At 61.1% G+C, this 17,667-nt stretch overlaps 1 protein-coding gene across 1 annotated transcript; it reads right to left on the reverse strand.

Annotated features, from left to right (window-relative positions):
- Window positions 1-1,698: 1,698 nt before the first annotated feature.
- TBC1D2B (TBC1 domain family member 2B) lies at window positions 1,699-15,454 on the reverse strand. Its single transcript, XM_081965073.1, has 14 exons — window positions 13,290-15,454; window positions 12,318-13,253; window positions 11,065-11,218; window positions 9,504-9,669; window positions 7,589-7,749; window positions 6,928-7,148; window positions 5,787-6,167; window positions 5,228-5,338; window positions 4,739-4,923; window positions 3,899-4,396; window positions 2,951-3,068; window positions 2,555-2,740; window positions 2,326-2,447; window positions 1,699-2,048 (listed from the first exon to the last, which is right to left on the reverse strand). The coding sequence occupies exons 2-14, from the start codon at window positions 12,702-12,704 to the stop codon at window positions 1,853-1,855; spliced, it is 2,886 nt and encodes a 961-aa protein (XP_081821199.1). The 5' UTR covers window positions 12,705-13,253; window positions 13,290-15,454; the 3' UTR covers window positions 1,699-1,852.
- Between the last annotated feature and the right edge of the window lie 2,213 nt (window positions 15,455-17,667).

Raw genomic sequence — 17,667 nt, forward strand, 5'->3', positions numbered from 1 at the left:
CGAGGCTTGTAGGTAAAAGGCACAAACAGGAAAATCCCTCCCATTTCCTGCCTTTGGCCTGGACTGCAGCCGCCGCCACCCAGCCGGAACCCCTCTTGACCCCCCCCAGGGGTCCCCTGTGTAGGGAGGGGGGAGGCAGGCGGGCCAGTCTTTTTGCACCAGCGCCCCCCAGGGTGATTGGGCTCACAGCCCACCATTGTTCCCTGACGGCCCCACAGGAACGGGGGTCCCCCCTGGCATGGGTGAGCCTCCTCTGGAGGGGAGAGCAGAGACTCCTGGGCTTCTCAGATGGAGGCTGGGCTCATCAGGGACTCAGTGGCCACTAGCAGGGCATCAGCCCCTCCACACTGCCAGCCGAAGGGCCTCCAGTGGCAAAGGCTGAACCGGGACGGGGCAAAGCTCAGCTTTATCCTGCAGGCCACGTCGGTTCTTCATCTGCCACGGACAGTGGGACCCACCAGCCCCTGCTCCTCCCGGCGTGGGACCTTTCGGCCTGCAGGTGCCACCCGCTTCTCTGCCAAGGGAAGCAGAGGAGAGAGCAGCCCGCTCGGCCTCCGGGGCTGTGCATTTTTTTACTAGGATTGGTCCGACAAAACCAGACAGGAATGGAGATCAAAAACCAATAAAAATCAGAGGAAATGCTTTTATTTTCAAGAGGTTGCAAACATTTGGCAAATGAACTCAGGAGTTCTGAACCCCAAAGAACTCTCAGGATCCCCGACTGCACTCGCCCCATGTGGAAGAGAGGCTGCTCCCCCGCACCCAGTCCCGGGGGTTGCACCGGCTGAGGCCTGTGATGGTCTCTCTCCGCAGGATACGGGACCCCCACTTGCAACCCCTCCTCCAGAGGGAAGGGGCCTCTGGGGTGTGTGTGCGTGTGTGCCAGTGTCATTCTAGGGCCTCCAGCAAGAAAGGCAGAGAAACAGACTGGACCTCTGTGAAGCTTGTGCAAACTGCAGGAGGAGGAGGAGGGTGTGTGTGTGTTACATTCTGCCTGAAGAGACACCGGGCATAAAATACTTGGCATACAGGATACAGAAGGGAGTTCGGGATTCTTTATAAAAAGGGGAGCAGGAATTGAGGACTGAATACTTGGAAATCGGGTGTTTCTCAACCTTGGCAGCTCGAAGACGGCTGGGCCTCCCCAGGCAGCAGAGCAATTCCGGGAGTTGGCGTCCACCCATCTTCAAGCTCCCCCGAGGCTGCACGTTGGGCTGCCTGCGTGGCTTCAGTGCTGACCGCCTGGGAGGCCTCAAGGCATTCGGAGGCCCATGCCGGCTCTGGATTCTGCCTGTCCCAAAGCGACCCTTGGGCTGTGGGGCGCCTCCTTTGCCCCCAAAGTGGCCTGGATCCGGCTGTGAGCTGGCAAGTCCTGGCTGTGGGGAGGCAGAGCTCCTGGCCTCCCAACCTTGTCCCCAAGGAAGATCTCCGGAGGGTGGGGGTTGAAGAACAAAAGCTGCACGGAAGGAAGGCAGGAAGCCAGAACGGAATGACTTGATCCCCGGTTGTCTCCTGCTTCCCCAGGTGGGAAGACTGAGCGGTGGGCCCCTGAAAGGTCTCTGAAGCTGATGAAGCACCGTGACTTGGCTCGTTTTTTGCAAGAAGCAAAGTGTCTCCAAAATGGCACAACTGAAAGACCAAGAATTTGGCCCAAAATGAGGGGCCTCTGGGTCTTGTGTCTGGGAGCCCTTCGGGGGCTTTGAAAGGGAGGGAACCACTGGGAGGAAGTCTGAAGTGCCAGCTGCCCTGAAGCGCCTCTCTGGTGAAAGGCTGGCTTTGGACCTCTGCCCTCCTATCCCCACCAGGTTCTGCGCTGCAGAAAAATCCCCCCGAAGGGGCCCCCGGGGTCCCTTCAGCCGTCTTCCTCGTCCTCGCTGATCAGGTCCCTTTTGTCCGGGTGGGTCTCCCGCTCGCGCAGGAAGTCCTCGCGCATGGCCTCCAGCTCCAGCAGCTCCAGGCGCACCTTCTCCAGGTGGAAGGCCCTCCGGTTCCTGATCTGGCGCAGGGGGAAGGGGTTGAGGTCCCTGAAGGCGATGCCCATCAGCTTCCTGGAGGAGGAAGAGGAGGAACACCAGGGAGGCCTCACTGGGGGCCGTGCCAAAGAGTCGACTCAAATGTATCCTGTGGAAGCGAGTGGGGCCCTGCAGCTGGAGCCCCCAGAGAAAGTGGGCTGGGATTCAGTGAACTTCCCCCACCCCCCTTGATCTCTTCCTGGACCCCATCAAGTTCTATTGCTCAGTTCTTCTTTCCTCCCATAGAAAAGAAAACCAGAAGCTCTCCTTCTAGTAACCTTTCTGAACGGCCGAGCAAAGGCGACCTCCTCACCTGGCATCCAGGACGGTGCGGGTGAAGGACCGCAGGTACTTGAAGATGGACGTGGAGTCCTGGAGCTTTAAGATCTCCTCCTCTTTGTACTTGAAGAGGGCCAAAGCAAACCGGAAGATCACCTGGGCCACCAAGGAGCTTTGGGTCACAAAAGAGAGCCAGACGCACGGAGGGATCCCCTCCCAACTCCAGAGGTCCCCAGGGAACCCACTCTGGGATGGGGGGCTACCTTTGGTCCCTCGTAGAGAAAGGAATCCCATATTTTGAAGAGGAGGTCGCTGACCACGCTGTCCACGAAGACGACCAGGAACCAGTTGAAGGTGATGAGCGAGAAGTCCACCCGGTGCTGCTCAAAGTGTCCGTGCAGCCGGGGCAGCTTCTCGCTCATCAGGTCCTTGAAGACGCGTTGGTCCACCTGGGAGAGGAGGAAGGCGGCTGCAGACCCTGAAGTCCCCCCTCCCTCCCTCCCTCTCCTGCTGGCTGGGACACTCGACTCCCCGGGCTGTTCATGGGGGGGGGGACAGGACGGGGGCCTCGTTTTCTCCAACTTGTGTCCCCCCTCCCCAAAAGGGATTTAAGGCCTGGAGCTCCAGCCGAAGCTCCCGGAGGCTCCTTCCACACCTACCTGGGAGCCAAGCAGAGTCTTGGTGTAGTAGTCGCGGGGCATGAAGACCTCCACAATGGCCACCAGGCACCAGAAGGCGTCTTCCTGCTCCAGGTAGAGAAGGGCGATGGCCGCCAGTCTGGAAGAGAGACCACATCGGAAGGGCTGCTTCCCCCACAGAGTCCACAGACGGACGCCCGGCTGTGCCGAGACCCCCGAGAAAGGCTCCAAAGAGGAAGGAAGGAAAAGGTGGCTTTGTGCCTCTCTCTCCCCCCTCCAACGAAAGGTTCTTCCCCGCATCAGGTCAGCCTTCCCAGGCAGGGAACACGGCCAGAGGAGCTGCTGCTCCTTTCCTGCAGCAGAATTTTGCAGCTCTGAAGGTGCAATTCTCCCTGCTTTTACAGCCTGAGCAACTAGGGAGAGTCCCTCCTGAGCCCCTTGCTGGGCCCTCTGGGCAGCTATGGGGCTTCTCGCCCACGGCTGTGTCTCTTCCCCTCCTATGGTCACTCACAGCACTATAAACCCAGCTGCCTCCACAGAGCCTGGAGGTGGAGCCCAGAACCAGTTTCCGCAAGAAACAGCGGCCATTTCCTTTCCCCCTGGGGACCCCTAAGAGGCAGGCTAGGAAGCATGGAGAGTCACCCTAAAGGGCCTCCTGGCACAGAGCCAGGCAAGCGAGCCACACTTGCGCTCTCACACGGGCCCACCTGGCCCTGGGTGACCAGCAGCCGCAGGGTGAGGGCCTTCCTCTCCTGGGAAGAGGAAACACAGAGGGGGACCCACTCCTCGACAGCCCGCCTCCCTCCCAGCTTGCGAGCAAATCTCAGAGTGGGCTTTGGAGATGGAAGGAAGCAGCGGGGAGGAGCACAGGTGGGGCGGGGAGAAACGTGGATGGGCCATCCGGACCCCATTCCTGGCACCAGCGTCCTCTCTGTTTCTCAGCCTGGCTGGCCTGGAAGGGTTGCCCACCTGTTGAGGCCCTGGCAATAGCCGATGTCCGGGTTCCGCCACGAAAAAGCCAGCAGGACATTGCGCAGCTTCTGGATGCCCTCGGAGGCGGGGGAGCAGTAGTGCTTGTTGTTGGGCAGAGTGCGCAGGAGGTCCAGCTCGATCTGCTTGGAGGCCGGGTTCTGCTTCTTCAGCACGTCCTGCAGCAGGCCCTGGAAGTAGCCGGGGGGGCTGCTCTCCTTGAACTTCTTCACGTGGAGGCCCACGCACCACTTCCAGATCTGGCAGCGGTGCTCGTGCGGGACCCCGGCTCGGACGAGGGTCTTCAGCTCCACCGACCGGACCAGCTCCCTGTTCAGGCTGGCAGCCAGGAAGTTCTCCCACTTCACGCCGGTGGACATCTCCTGGTGCTCCGTGAGGGACAAGGACTTCAGGTCCAGGGCCCGCACCTTCGCCACCAGCCTCTCCTCCTCCTCCTCGTCTTCCGGCACCGTCTGGAAGCCGTACAGGTCGTACTCGCTGGGAAGGAGAGGGAGCCGCTCACTCGCCGGAACCACCAGAGCCAGAAAAACCTCCCAGGGAAATGGCGAAAGCTGCCGCTGGCGTCCAGGGCCAGAAAAGGCTCCAGCCTTACCCGCCTGGGATAACGCTGGGCGGGATTCCAATCCTCTGGCTGCACAGCGCTAGGCGTGGCTCCGCTCGACCAGGGGGGCTAGGGCGCTGCTGCCAGTGGAAGGAGGGCCCAGGACCCCTGCCCAAGAGCAGCCAGCAGCCATTCTGACCCCTGCTAAAGGCCCACGTCTCCCTCCCTCAGCCCTTCCCGTGGGGGGACCCCAAGCAGAAGGTCGGACCGAGGCTCACCTGACCATGTGGGGCTTGAAGTAGGCCTGCTCACCGCTGTCCACCTGCAGGGCGTCTGCCAAGAGCCGGGCCACCAGGTCGCTGTTGGGGTTGGGCTCCTCCGAGCAGACGGGCCCCTTCCTCTCCTGCAGCAGAACCAGGTACCTGCTCTCCACCTGGCACATCCGGGCTTCCAGGCTGGTGTGCTGTGGGGGGAGGGGGGGCACCGAGAGAGGGGCTGAGACAGGCAGCAGCGCCAGGTAGCCCAAAAGCCAAGGGAAGCCCCCGCCCCAGCAATCTTGCTGCCCCTAAACCACCAGAGGGAGCCCCGTGGCCGGTGGTCAGTCAGATCCCGGGGGGGGGGGGGGGGACGGACAGAAAGACCGGTCAGCTTGGAAATCGAAGCGCTGGGTCTCTGCCCCCGCCCCCCGAATGGGATACCTCTCAGTGGCTCCGATCCCCTGGGAGAGGGGGGGGGCTGGAAATGGGGAGGGTTCCCCTTTGGCTGACCTTTGCCATCAGTGCCTTCTCCCTGTTCTCGGCATTCCTCCGTAAGGCCGAAAGTTCCAGGATCTCCTTGTTTAGAAACTTGTTCTGGGTTTTGTAGCCCTGCAGGCTGTCCTGCCAACAGAGAGTGGAGACCTTGGAGAGGAGAGGCGGGGGGGGGGGGGGCTGGTGCTGCCTCCCAGGGGGGAGGGGCAAAGGGGGCAGGGCAAAGGGCTTGGCTTCAGAGCCCAAACCAACTCCCCCGCCTGACCTGCAGCTCAGCCCCTTAGATGAGCAGCCAGGAAACACAGCGAAGGGCTGGGTTGTAAAGTGGGAACGCAGCCACTTGTGTCTCAGCAATTGTGCTTAAGAAAACCACAACGGCACAACACAAGACCCCAAATCTTCCTATCCCTCTGGCTCTCCAGGCCTTCCTCCTGCTGTGACCTGCAGCCGCTTCAACCAGCCCTCCACTCCCTGCCCTCTTCCCTCTGACTAGCCCACGGGGCGAAGAAACCTTCCTCCTCGCCCAGGCCGCCCTCCAGAGGGGCTGGTGGGCTAAGCAGGCGAGAGGGGCCCTTACCTTCAGCTTGTTGAGCTCCTGCTGCTCCTTGCTGCTGGGGGGAGAGGCGTCGGCCGATCCGCTTTGCCAGGAAGATTCGCACTCGCTCAGCTCCCTGGAGAGCTTCATGATGACCTCGTCCTTCGCCTGGATGGTCTCCATCAGCATGTCCAGCTGCTCGCCCAGTTCCCCCACCGTGGACTTCAGGCCGGCCACCTCCTGCTGCAACTGCTCCTTCTCCAGGTTCAGCTTCTCCAGCTGATGGCTGAGACCCAAAATCTGGTGGTCCTTCTGGTGAAGCAGCTCCAAGTGGCCCTTGGGGCTCCCGTCGCAGAGGGGCCCCGCCAGGTACCGGTCGTACTGGGAGGACCGGACCGTCTGCTGCAGGAGCCGCACCAGTTCCTGGGACGAAGGGAGAAGGCTGGTGGGGAGGAGAAACCGGCAACTCTTCGGAAACAGGGGTGCGGAGGGGAGTGGCGTTGCCCTGTGCCAGGGACCTGCTGCTGTTGCCGGTCTGAGCCCCTCGCCCAGGACCCAGAGGCCTGCCCCCCCCTCCTGGCAGAGGAGCCCCTCTTGCTTCAATCCCAGGAGCTCCCTCAGTTCCTGGAGAGGGACAAGGGCAGAAAAGGCCTCTCACGGAACGGAGGGGCCATGGGGGCTAACATGCCTGCCTCCAAGCCCCTGCCAGGCATTTCCCCCCAAAGCATAGCTGCTGCTTCTCCTTTAAAGAGGGAGCCCGGTGGCCTTGTGCTTGAGGCGCCAGACTAGGAGTGGGGGGGGGACAAGGTTCTAGTCCTCACTGTGGGAACGAGCTCCGGAGGTTCCTGGGGCCGCCCTCTCTTCCTCCCTCTCAGCTCCAGCCAGCGTCAGGTTCTCTGACCAATCGCTTCTTGCACTCTGCACCGAGCGCAGGGAGGATGGGAGGGCGGGTGGAAGCAAGCAGGGCCTCAGCCAGGAGGGCTGAATGCAGTGGAGGAGGGGCCTGTGCCGCCCCACAGGAAGGGCTTTCCTGCCCCTCGGGCCCTGGGTGCAAACGAGGAAGGAAGCGAGAGGGAGCAGGGCAGGGGCTTTCTGGAGGACGGCAAGAGGATGAGCCTCCCATCCAGACGCCCTCAGGTCCTTCCCCACCATAGCAGGTGGCCAAAGCTTCACCCCGGCCTACCTTCTGGCTGGCCAGCTCCGTCTTCAGCTGCTCCAGGTGCTCTTGCTGACTCTGCCATTTCAGCTGCGCCTCTGTGGCCGGCCGGCCTCCATTCCACTCCAGAGGAGAGGCCTCCGGGCCGCCCCGGCCTCTGTTGGAGGAAGCCATGGGGTCCTTCAAGGGACGCCTGGCCTTGTGCGGGAGGCGGCCAAAATCAAAGGGGAACGTTGAGCCGGTCCCACCTGCAGCATGGGGCACGGGGAGGGGGGGGTAGGTAAGAAGGTTGCCCAGTTCAGCAATAGGGGCCAAATTCAGGGAGCCCAGAGCCATCCACCTATCCAGGGAGAAGCCGCCTCTTCCTTCTCCTTTCCAGACTCATCCAAACTGTCAATCTTAGCAGCAGCTGTGAGAGAAGCCGGGATGGAAAGCCAGGCATCGAAGTTAACACCCAGGCTGCTGCTGTGAGCCCTGACCCCCAACTTCCCAAGCCCCCGTCTCCCCCGTTTGGCCCTTCCAGCTCCCAGCTCTGGGGGAACAAAGATTCCTGCAGTGCTCAGAAGTCAACCTGGGATCCTGCCACCCTTGGGGGCCTCTGCTCACAAAGGGAGGCAAAGGGCCGCCCCGCAAAGAATGATTCTGCAAAAGCAGAAAATGGGGGGTGGGGGGTGGAGAGAACGGGCACCTTTGCTGGACTCGGCTGCCAGCCTTCGCTTTTCCTCCTGAGCCGCCGACTCCTGCAGGTCCTTGGGGGAGGGGTCCAGCATTTCCCATTCTTCGGTGTAAAAAACACTCCTGCGGTTTTCTCCACTTCCTTTCCCGGTTCTTAAGGAAGAGACAGAATTCCTGCAAAGTACAGATGTCCGAAATGTCTGGGAGGGCAGAGAAAAGTTGGCTGGACTCACAAAGCTGCAGACGCCAAGAGCTCAGCGACTTCTCCAAGGGCCTTAAAGCAGGGAACCCCCCCCCCCCCATCAGAGGCAGAGAGCCCCCCCGGAGAACACTGGTGCCCTCTCCCTCCATGGGCTTAAAAGCACCCAGGACAGGAGAGCTCCATTTCTCTCCATTTCCCACCATCACCCCACTTCTTCGCTCTCTGGAACTGCCTGGGGAAAGGCGCTTTCTCACGTTCATCGGCCTGCTCTCTGCTCTCCCTTCCCAACAGCCAAATGCCAGGACCTCCAGGCCCCTCCCGCCTCTCTGAGCTACAACAGCAGGCAGGAAATGGTGCAAACGATGGCCGCCTGTGGTCAAGCTTGAGCCCCTAGGCTGCTGGCCTTCTGCAGCGCCAAACGTCCCCTTCCCACCAGTGAGGCTGGGGGAGAAAAGAAGCCAGGACAGGGACCCTGATGAAGGAAGGGCTTTTAAAGAGACAACGGCTGCCTCTGAGCAGCCCAGGACTGTCCCTGCCTGGCTCCAAAGCGGCTGCACTTCGGTCACCCTGGGACTCTTTCTCAAGAAAGCCACGCAAGGCTTTTTAACACCGAGGCAGCCTTTCCAGAGCTCTCTGTTCCAAGGCGGAGTTCCCCAGGCACCACAGTCCCTCTCCTTCCAAGGAGGAAGCGGGTTCAAGGCGGCTGCCCCAGACCACGAGGAATGCCCGCTTGCAAAATCCAGCCTCCGTTTACCCCACAGAAGGGTGCCCTGGCGGGCAGGCAGGCTGTGAGAAGGATCGGCAAAAGAGGGAAGCTTGTGGCAGGCAGATGCCCAACAGGGGAAGTACAAAAGGCACCCTTTGGGGATCAGCAAACGCTTCTCCCTTTGCAGCTGCCGTCTGTTTACCGGGTGCCTGCGGCTACAGTGGCCACAAACACTTGGGCTGCTTGTCGAGGTAGCAGCTCAGGCAGACCAGGGTGAAGGACCCGGACTTCTGAGGAACAAGGGGGAGCTGGGTCTCACACGGGAAGCAGAATCTGACTCACAAGCCTTTGCCAACGGTTGTGCCAAAAGCTCCACCAGGGCCTGACCCTTCCTCACAGGCTGCCTGCCTGCCTGCCTTGCCAAGCCAAATGCCGGGCAGCAGGGACACTGGTTGTGCTCTCCAGCACCTGGCACGAGGGTGGGCAGCCTCTGTGGGGTAGGGAGGCCCCTTCTTGCCCCAGACCAGGGGGAGAACCAAAGGGGCCTGGGGGAGAGGAATTGGGTGTGTGTGTGTGCAACAAGGGAGCCTCTGGCAAAGTGGCTGGATTGGGGGGTTGCCATTTCAGAGGCTTTCGGTGGCTCTCAAATGGGAGCAGTTCGCCTGCCAGAGACCCCGGCATCCATTCCACGTTTATTTTAAACACACACACACCCAAAAGGTCATTTTGCTGCCACATTTGCAACCTCTGGTTTCGTGGAGGTCCTTCCTCATTACCCTCCTTCTGGATGGCGGACTCGGCTGTCCAGCGAGATGCTTTTGAGTGCAACCGCATCACAGAAACGTCCTTGCGCTTCACAGGACTTCTCTAGGGGTGCGAGTTCAGAACACGCTGGAGGATTTGGCTGCTGGAAGCCACTTCCAAAGCCTCAGTGCCCAGCCTTAAGTCCAATGAACCCTCGGAAAAGAAAAGCGCCTTCATGGCTGCGCAAGCTCTCTAGCTGCCCCCGCCAGGACTCACCTGATATCGGTGCCCAGCTGCCTGAAGGAGAAGTTGATGGGGCCGGGGTGGCCCGGAGCGGGCAGACAGGTAGCTTGCTCCCCCACCAGCTCCGTGGGGGCGATCTCAACGGTGAGGACATGGCGGGCTTTTTCCGCTGAAGCATTTGAGGGCAGCGCCGTGCAATCTGAGGAAAAGCCAACCCCAGCAGTTATCTGCCAACCGACATCCAGCTCCAAGCTTACAGGAAACCATCCCAAGAGTCCCCGGGTGTCTCAGCGGAGGCCTCGAGGGGAGCCATCCAGCCTGCTGATCCCGTGGCTCTTCAAGGAGCCTCGCAGGAAATGCAGGAGGCGCATGCATCAGCTGCCACGGTCACACTTCCTCTCTGCTCTAAGCTCCCAGCAGGACCAGGGCTGGCAGCTCAGCAGGCAAGCCCATGCCCACGCGGCCACCCGCTCCATGCAGCGGCCGATGCCTTCTGTCCTGGAGGGCAGCGTGGCCACTGCCAGGGTCCCTCTCCGGGCTGGTGGGAGTGCTGAGTTTCCCCAACCTGTCCGCCCCACAGAGCGACCACCCCGGGCTCGGCTCCTCTGCTCACTGGGGAGAAGCTGGTGGGAGGCCTTGAAGTGGCTTCCTGTAACTTTGCAAAGGCTTCCCTGGAGGAAACCACAGCCAGTGAGAAGGGCCGGCCCAGCTCTTCCGCTGCAGCTCCGTGAGGAAGGAGGCGGCTGTTTCTGGCTCTCCTGGCCCAGCAGGGACCCCGCCTGTGAAGCCGAATTTGCCTCTCCAGGACCGAAAGTGCAAGGCGACCTCCCTCCCTTTAGCCAACCCTCCTCTTCTGGCCCACAGCCGTTCCTGAGCTGCAGGACCACAGGAGGCGCACCCCCCACCCCCACCCCACCCCCAGAAGAAAGCTCCATCGGCCGTCTAATCAGAGCAAATGCCTTGTGGGTCCCCTGCCCTACAAGGACGCCATATGCCACATTTACTGCCCCCCTCTTTAAAAACATGGCTGTTGAAAAGAGGGAAACCATGAATGACATGATTGTTGCAACTGGATATTCCACAGAATTCACACATGTATGCATACCGTCCCTTGTATAGGCTTGAAAAAAATCAACGTTTGGCAAAAGAATTCAGTTAAAAATCCAACCTACCCCAAAATAAAACAAAAAGCTGGTTGTTTGTGATGTATGTGTGTGTGTGTGTACACATGCACATAGATACACACGGACATAAGTGTACATACATACACCATCATTTCCAATTTACATTATCTTTAAAGTAAGCTTTAAATAAATGCTTGCTGTTGTGGAGAAAAATAAAGGAAAAACAGTCACCAAATCAAGGAAGCAGCTTCTTGTGACTCAGGGGGAAAATGTGCTGAGGCAGCTTTCACGGAGCCTCCTTTGGCTCATGAACAGTTCTGTGAACAATCACTGGCTGGGAATCCTGGGAGTTGTAGTCCCAGCACAACTGGAGGCCTCGAGGCGAAGAAGGCGGACGGGGTCCGATTTTCTCCCTCCCATCCGGCCCCCAACATGGACCGTGAAGCTGGGGGAACAGCGAGAGCACTTACCGGGACTGTCCTTGGCCACCAGCCCCATGGAGCAGCCGGCTGGGGCCGGTGACGTCCGGCTGTAGTGCTTGGCAGCGTCGAGGCCGTGGCAGTGCTCCCACCTTTTCTGCTGCAGTTCCTGCAACCAGTACATCATGTCCTGGTGCGTGGCGGCCTGTGGCGGAGAGAAGCCGGCAGCCCTGACGGTTACAGACATCGAGGGAGGAGGAGGAGGAGGAGGAAGAGAGGATCGGAGCGAGCTGAGAGGGGGCTTCCCAATCCGCTGGAAACATAGACAGTCCAGGAGGGCAGTCATCCCCTGTCTCGGCAGAGGGGGGAGGGGGGAGCCTTGGAAGCCATCTAGTCTGACCCAGGACGGAATCCTGCTACGACCGCATAGGCCAAACGCTCAGCTATCGTGGCACAGAAGGAGGAGAGAGTTTCCAGTAGCGGAGTTTGGCTTCCCCTGTTTGACACCCAGCAGTCTAAGGTTTTGCGTTCTGCACTGGGGACTTCAACAAGAGTTTTGCTCCAGGAACGGAGTCAACGTCTCTCTCAGGGGCCTGTATTGACCTCACCATTTCCCACAACTGCCATTTTGGCTTTGGCCTGGGTGACCTCTGGGACTTCAGCAGGACAGCACGGAAATCTCAGAGGTCCCCCTGGCCAGCAAGTCCCTGGGGGGGGGGGGTTTGACTTTGAGCCCTTTTCACCTTCCATCAGCCACAGCCCCCCACCCCCCACCCCTGGGCCAGGAGAGCAAGGGGCCGGAGCGGCTGCCCTGCCCGGGGCTTGTGATCCAAAGGGCACCCAAGAGGGTTGTGCAAAGTGCAAACCCATCTGGAGAGGCAGCCCTAAACCTCTGGCGCTGATCCTCGTGGGGGGAGGAGGAGGGAGGGGTCTCCACCGGGGCCTGGCTCCCCGCCTGCAGGGTCCCTCGCTCGGCCAGCCAGACCCTCCAGAGAGGAAGGCTCAGCCCAGGGAGGCAGCGGCCTTGGCCCGCCGTGGTGGAGGGAGGAAGGCCGGGGCCGTAGCGGGGCCAGAAGGGGTCTCCTGGCATTGGCCCCTGGGGGAAGGCCAGGTGAGGGCCAGCCAAGGGCCGCGGGGGCCTCTGCCAGCGCAGGGAGGAGCTGCCGGGGGCCACCAGCGCAGCTCAGCCCCACCGGCCCTTCCGAGCGCGCCGCTGCAGGGAAGCCTCCGCCCGCGCACCCAGGGGCAGCCGCGGCGGTGGGCAGGGCCGCCTCTCCCTCCTCCTTCCCCGGCCGGCTGCTCACCCGCAGGACCGCCACGTCGCCGCCGGGCCCGTGGACCTCGAAGGCGGTGCCGGGCGCGCCGTCCTCCTGGCGCCGCTCCTCCTCGGCCGGCGGCGGCTGGAGCTGCGGCTGGGGGCCCGGGCCAGGCGCGGGCGCGTCGTGGAGGCGGAAGGCGGCGTGGGCCAGCTCCAGGCGGCCCAGCGGCTGCGCCTCCCGCGGGCCCTTGTAGTAGCAGAGCTCGCAGCGGCGCGCGTCGAAGGCGAACCAGCGGCTGCGGAAAGCCCTCAGGGGGCCCTTCCCGGAGAGCTTCTGCAGGTAGCCGCACAGCCGACGGCCGCCCGCCGCCCCCTCCTCCTCGGCCGCCTCCGCCGGCATCCCGCCGCCCGCCCGCTCGCTCCGCCCGCGCATCCCTTCCGGCTCGGCCCCGCGAGGAGGAGCCGCCGAGCGCCCCGCCACGCCGCCGGCCTCTGCTGGCGCTCAGAGGCGCCCTGGCCTCGGAGAAGAAGGGCGGCAGCGGCCGCGAAAGGTTCACTTTTATTCAGAGTCGGAAAAACCCTTCAGACAACGAGCGCGGAGCAAAGGCGCCGGCCGGGAATCCCCCGGGCACTTCGCCCACGACGGGCAGCAGGAAGGTTTACAGTCAGGTGTATCCTCTGCGCCTCCCTCCCTCCCTCCTTCCCTGGCCAGCGTTTCCTCTCGGCTATTAAAAGTTTTACACCATGGAGCAGTTGTTGAGCCCTTGTTTATAAAAGGCTGGCGGGCTTCTTGCCAGCCTTGTGTGCCCGCTAAGTAGCCAGAAATTACATAAATATAGACATACATTTTGCTCTCAAAGACATTTAAGAAATACCTAGAGAATTTTACCCATTGTGATTATTGTGGATGAATTCACATTTTTTTTAAAAAAATTGCCTTTCCAGGTGAGAGGGGGAGGAATGATTGGGCACGATGCCCGGCCTTAGGCTGCCAGCTGGCCTTAGACTGCCAGCCGGCCTTAGACTGCCAGCCGGCCTTAGACTGCCCGGCCTTAGGCTGCCAGCCGCTGCTTCAGCCGGGCAGTCCCTTGAGCAAGGCAGAAGAGAAGCTGCCCAGGAACCTCCCTGGGCTACCCGGGGCTCCTGCGAAGCTCCCAGCCTGGGCTAGGGCTGAGTCCGGACACGCCCTCTGCTTCCCAGGCTGGCAGTAGAAAGAAGGGAGGGATGCCCACCTTCTCCTGGGGCTTTGCCTGCCCTGGAGAGGTCAGAATGCAACTCTATCCCTCCGCCACTCCAGAGGGGTGCCCTCCCGGACGCTGGCTGGGATTTGGGGAATCTGGGAAGTCCCAGAAGGCTGCCCCAGCCCCAGCTTTCCCTCCCCATTGCTGCATCCATTCCCGGCTCTCCTGGTGCCAGCTGTGGGGCAGGGAGGGTTCCCGGGATAGCTGGCTGAGTGGGGGTAAGGAGGGTAGACCCCCCCAAGGGGGTCTTGGGGGCCAGACAGAGCTGCCAAGTCTCTGCAATGAAATGAGAAGAGAAGCACACCTGAGCAAGATTCACAGCCGTTGCGTTGGGCCTCAATTCAACCGGCATGCTTGGCTGTAAGAAGACGTCCGGAGCCCCCGGGTGCCTCCCTGATTAGGGCTGGCTGCCCAAGGAATCAGATGGAATCCAAGCGCAGCGTTTCGCTTTTAGGCAAAGGGCTACCCTTCTATTTCTTCAACGCCCCCACCCCAAGGAAACATTTGAGGAAGGGGCTGAAAGGTCACTGACTGGATCAGGTTTTGCTGCCAACTTTCCATTGCAATATTCTATATTTCACCAGCTTATCTCATTTCTGCAGGAGGTTAACATTCTGAGGAAAAACATTGCAAGATTCTCCACTGTGAGATGTTACAAAAGCAAAATGTTACCTGACAGAAGATGAACTGAGAAAGTGGTGCAAGGGAGCAAGGAGTGTGATTTTGTGAAAATGCCACTTTGCTTAAAGATCTTAAAGACAAAAAACACCTGAGAACAAAGATGTTCCTGTAGAAAATACCCCCACCCCCACCCACGGACAAGCTTCCTTGGGGGGAGCTCCAACCCTCCGTCTGCCTTCCCTTCCTGGGTCCCAGTCAGTGGGAGCCCAAAGGGCCCAAGGGGCCTGGGCCAGGGCCTGGGGGTTTCAACACAGGCGAGGGTCCCAGTACCTCTGGCTGGCAGGATCCTTGAAGAGGAGGGCAGGTGGCCCTCTGGGACAACGCAGAGGAGGAGAGTCTCAGCCCCAGAGACAGGGAGGGCAGGGTCACGCTCTGGCTGGGGCAGGGGAGGCTTGCAACCAGCAAGGATGGGGGCCCCCAGGCATGCAGGGAGGCCTTGGGCACACCTGCAGCCCCTGGTCCTGCTTGGGAAGCGACCAGGGTCGTCCTGCCACTGAGCAGGGCCCTGGCTGGGAATACGTTGGCAGTGGTCAGCTGAGATGGATGGGCATAGGAGGAGGGGGGTGCTGGAGGCCTGCAAGGAAGCCAGAAGCTCTGGTGCCAGAGGCAGGTGGCACGAGGCCTTCCGAGGGCAGCTGGGCTGGAAAAGGAGCCACCGTCCGGACACGCGGATGTATCCAGAAGCATCAAAAGGGGGGGAGGAATTGGGGAGAAGCGGCAGGGAGAGGAGCCGAGCAAGAATGGGGTTGAGAGGCCGTGTGAAGGGCAAGCAGGTGACAGCCAGGGGCTCCCCAGGGAGATCTCCTGAGACCAGATGTTGGGGTGAACGCTGAAGGAGTCAGGCGTGGAGAGCAAATATCTGGCCCACAGGAGGCTGCGGTGGGTGGCACTTCTCTGCCTGGCTGGCACCCACTTGCCCCTTGCAAACCACCTCTGTCCTGCTCAAGGGAAGGAAGGAAGGTGAGTTTTGGAGTCTCTTCCATCGGCTCGGGTGTCCGGATCTTATGGCAGCAGGAGGCATCGCCTCGGATTGGAGGAAGGCCAGTTCCAAAGTCCAGGGAAGCAGCTGAGATCCAGAAGGACCCGGCCATCATCCTGTCTGGTTCCCCTTGCAAAGGGCAGGTTGGTCTGGCCACGCTCGGCTTTTCTTATTTACAGTAAATGACCTGCAGCCACTTGGCCCAGACGGCAAGTGTCCATCCTGCTGGATCAAAGGGAGGGGGGGTTGCTCCCTGGCCGGGACCCGCCAGCTGTCCCTCACTTCAGCTGCTGGATCTGCTTCTGCAGCTCCTCCTTGTCCAGTTTCATTTTCGATTCCAGGACCTGCTGCAGGGATCCGATGCTCTCATAGATGGTGCTGAGTCCTGGAGGGGGAGGAACGGGGAGAGCTGGGCCACCCTTTTCCCAGAGGAGCCCCCCCCCCCCCGCAGAAACCAGCCTTGTCCAGCAGGGAGGGTGGGGGGGGAGAGGTCACAGCCAATGGGAGATGCCCTGGCAGTGTAACTGGGAGGGGGAGTTTGTCCTATTACTCTCTGCTGACACCCCCCGCCCCCCAAGAGACCTGCCCAGACACCTGGGTGTCCCCCGGGTCTCCTTACCAGCGCTAACCTCTGCCTTGACTTCCTTGATGTCCTCAGTGAAATCAGACTGGAGTTTGCTGAGCTGGACGCTCATCCTGTCCTCGGCCTGCTTTGACTCCTGTTCCTGGGCTGGACACTTTTGTCCGGCCTCCATTTTCTGCAGTTTCCCGTGGATCTCGCTCAGCTGCCTCTCCAGGGCCCTGCTGTCCAATTCCTGTGGCCAAAGCAGTGGGAGAAACAGCCGTCACCCACCCGCCCCATTTGGAGGGTCTTCTGAGCCCCGAAAGCCCCCTCCTGCCCCGGGCAGAGGGGGCAATATTCCCAACAGCTCCGAGGAGAACCTCAACTCAGGGGCCATCAAGGAGTGGCAGTTAGTCAGCCAAAGGAGACGCGTGCACATTTCGGTCTACAGAGTAAGGCCGCCTTCCCCATACATCTTGGTTAAAACAAACCATGGCCTGGTTCCAAGTGAAGCCAGTTTGCAACCTGGCTGCCCGTTAGCAGTGTGTGCAGCCGACTGACTGGCACAATTGATTGAGCTCTTCTGTCCCTCTGGGGGTGGGGATGCTTCCCAGGGCCCCCCAGGACAGAGACCTACACTCTTCTCCTTGATGGCAAGGAAAAGGTGGTCTATCTTCTCTAGGAACTTCTTCTCGAAGCGCTCCTGCTCCTGCTCCATCTGGCTGCGGGCGGAGGAGATCTGGCTGGTCAGGTGGTCGATGGCGTCCTGCAGCCTGGTGGGGCAGAAAGAACTCAGCCGCCCCCCAAACAAAGGCAGCAAGAGGGGCTCAGGCCCCCCGCACGGCTAAGGCGGAGCTCCTGGGCAAGGTGGCAAAGGGCTCTGAGCAGACGGCATTTCCTCCCCCAGGTGCACCTTTCAGGGCGCCCCAAGGGCAGCAGGGGGCATAGCCCTACTACAATGGGTGGAGGAAACGGTGTGAGCCCCCCCAGGCTGGACCCTTGGAGGGGGGGGCACCTACTTGGCCTCCAGAAGATGGAGCTGCTGGTTGCTCTCTTTGTAGGCCAGCTTGAGCTTCGTGTCTTGTTGCATCACCGACTGCTCGATTCGGCTCAGAAGGTGGGAAATCTGGCAGGGAGGGAGGGGAAAGTGGCGGCTTCCTTCCACATAGAATTCCCCTTCGCAAAGAGCCCAAACTAGGCGGGTGGGGGAGAAGCCCCAGGTGCCCCAACGGGCTGCCCTTGGTTGGCGTTCTCCAAGACATTTGGGAAAGGGCTGCTTTTCAAGCAATCCAGCACTGTTCCCATGGGGGCGGGGGGAAGCATTTGGTGGTGAGGTCTCTTCCCCGCCAAGGGGATGGGGGGAGGCATGGCCTTGCTTCTGAGCAACCCCCCCCCCCCGCCTGCAAAGCAAAGGGCATTTTTCTCCAGCTACCAACTCCAGGTCCCATGAGTCCCAGCCAGGATGGAGAGGCTCCTCCTATGCCCACCCGCAGCGGTGCATCGGCCCCTCTTGCTCGCTCTCTGCTGAAGCCCCAGAAGGAGAGGGAGGCATCGACCACCCCCATCTCCTTGGGACCCTTCCCCCGCCTCACTCAGCCAGCCCCAGGGTAGCCCCCTCCCCTCGACTCTGAACTGGGAAGATTCCAAACAGAGATGCCAGGAACGCCCTCCGATCTCCGTCAGCCTTTTTCCTGAGGAGGGGAGGCCACAGATGGGCAAATCGTAGGGGCTGGAAGGGCACGGGATCCCCTCCCCCACTGGCTCAAGCGGACCAGGGGCTGCTGACGGGGAGCAAGGGATGTGGTGCATTCCTCTGGAGCGATGCCCCCGTTTCTCCAGGGGGAGAGGGGGCTTCAGCACAGCTGGCAGGAGGGTCTTGGGAGAGGCATGGAGGAGGAGGGTGGCCCAGCCTTTCCCTGACCGGCTGCCAACC

Source organism: Natrix helvetica (assembly GCF_964273705.1).
Source record: "Natrix helvetica genome assembly, chromosome: 12".
In the NCBI taxonomy this organism is placed as follows: domain Eukaryota; kingdom Metazoa; phylum Chordata; class Lepidosauria; order Squamata; family Natricidae; genus Natrix; species Natrix helvetica.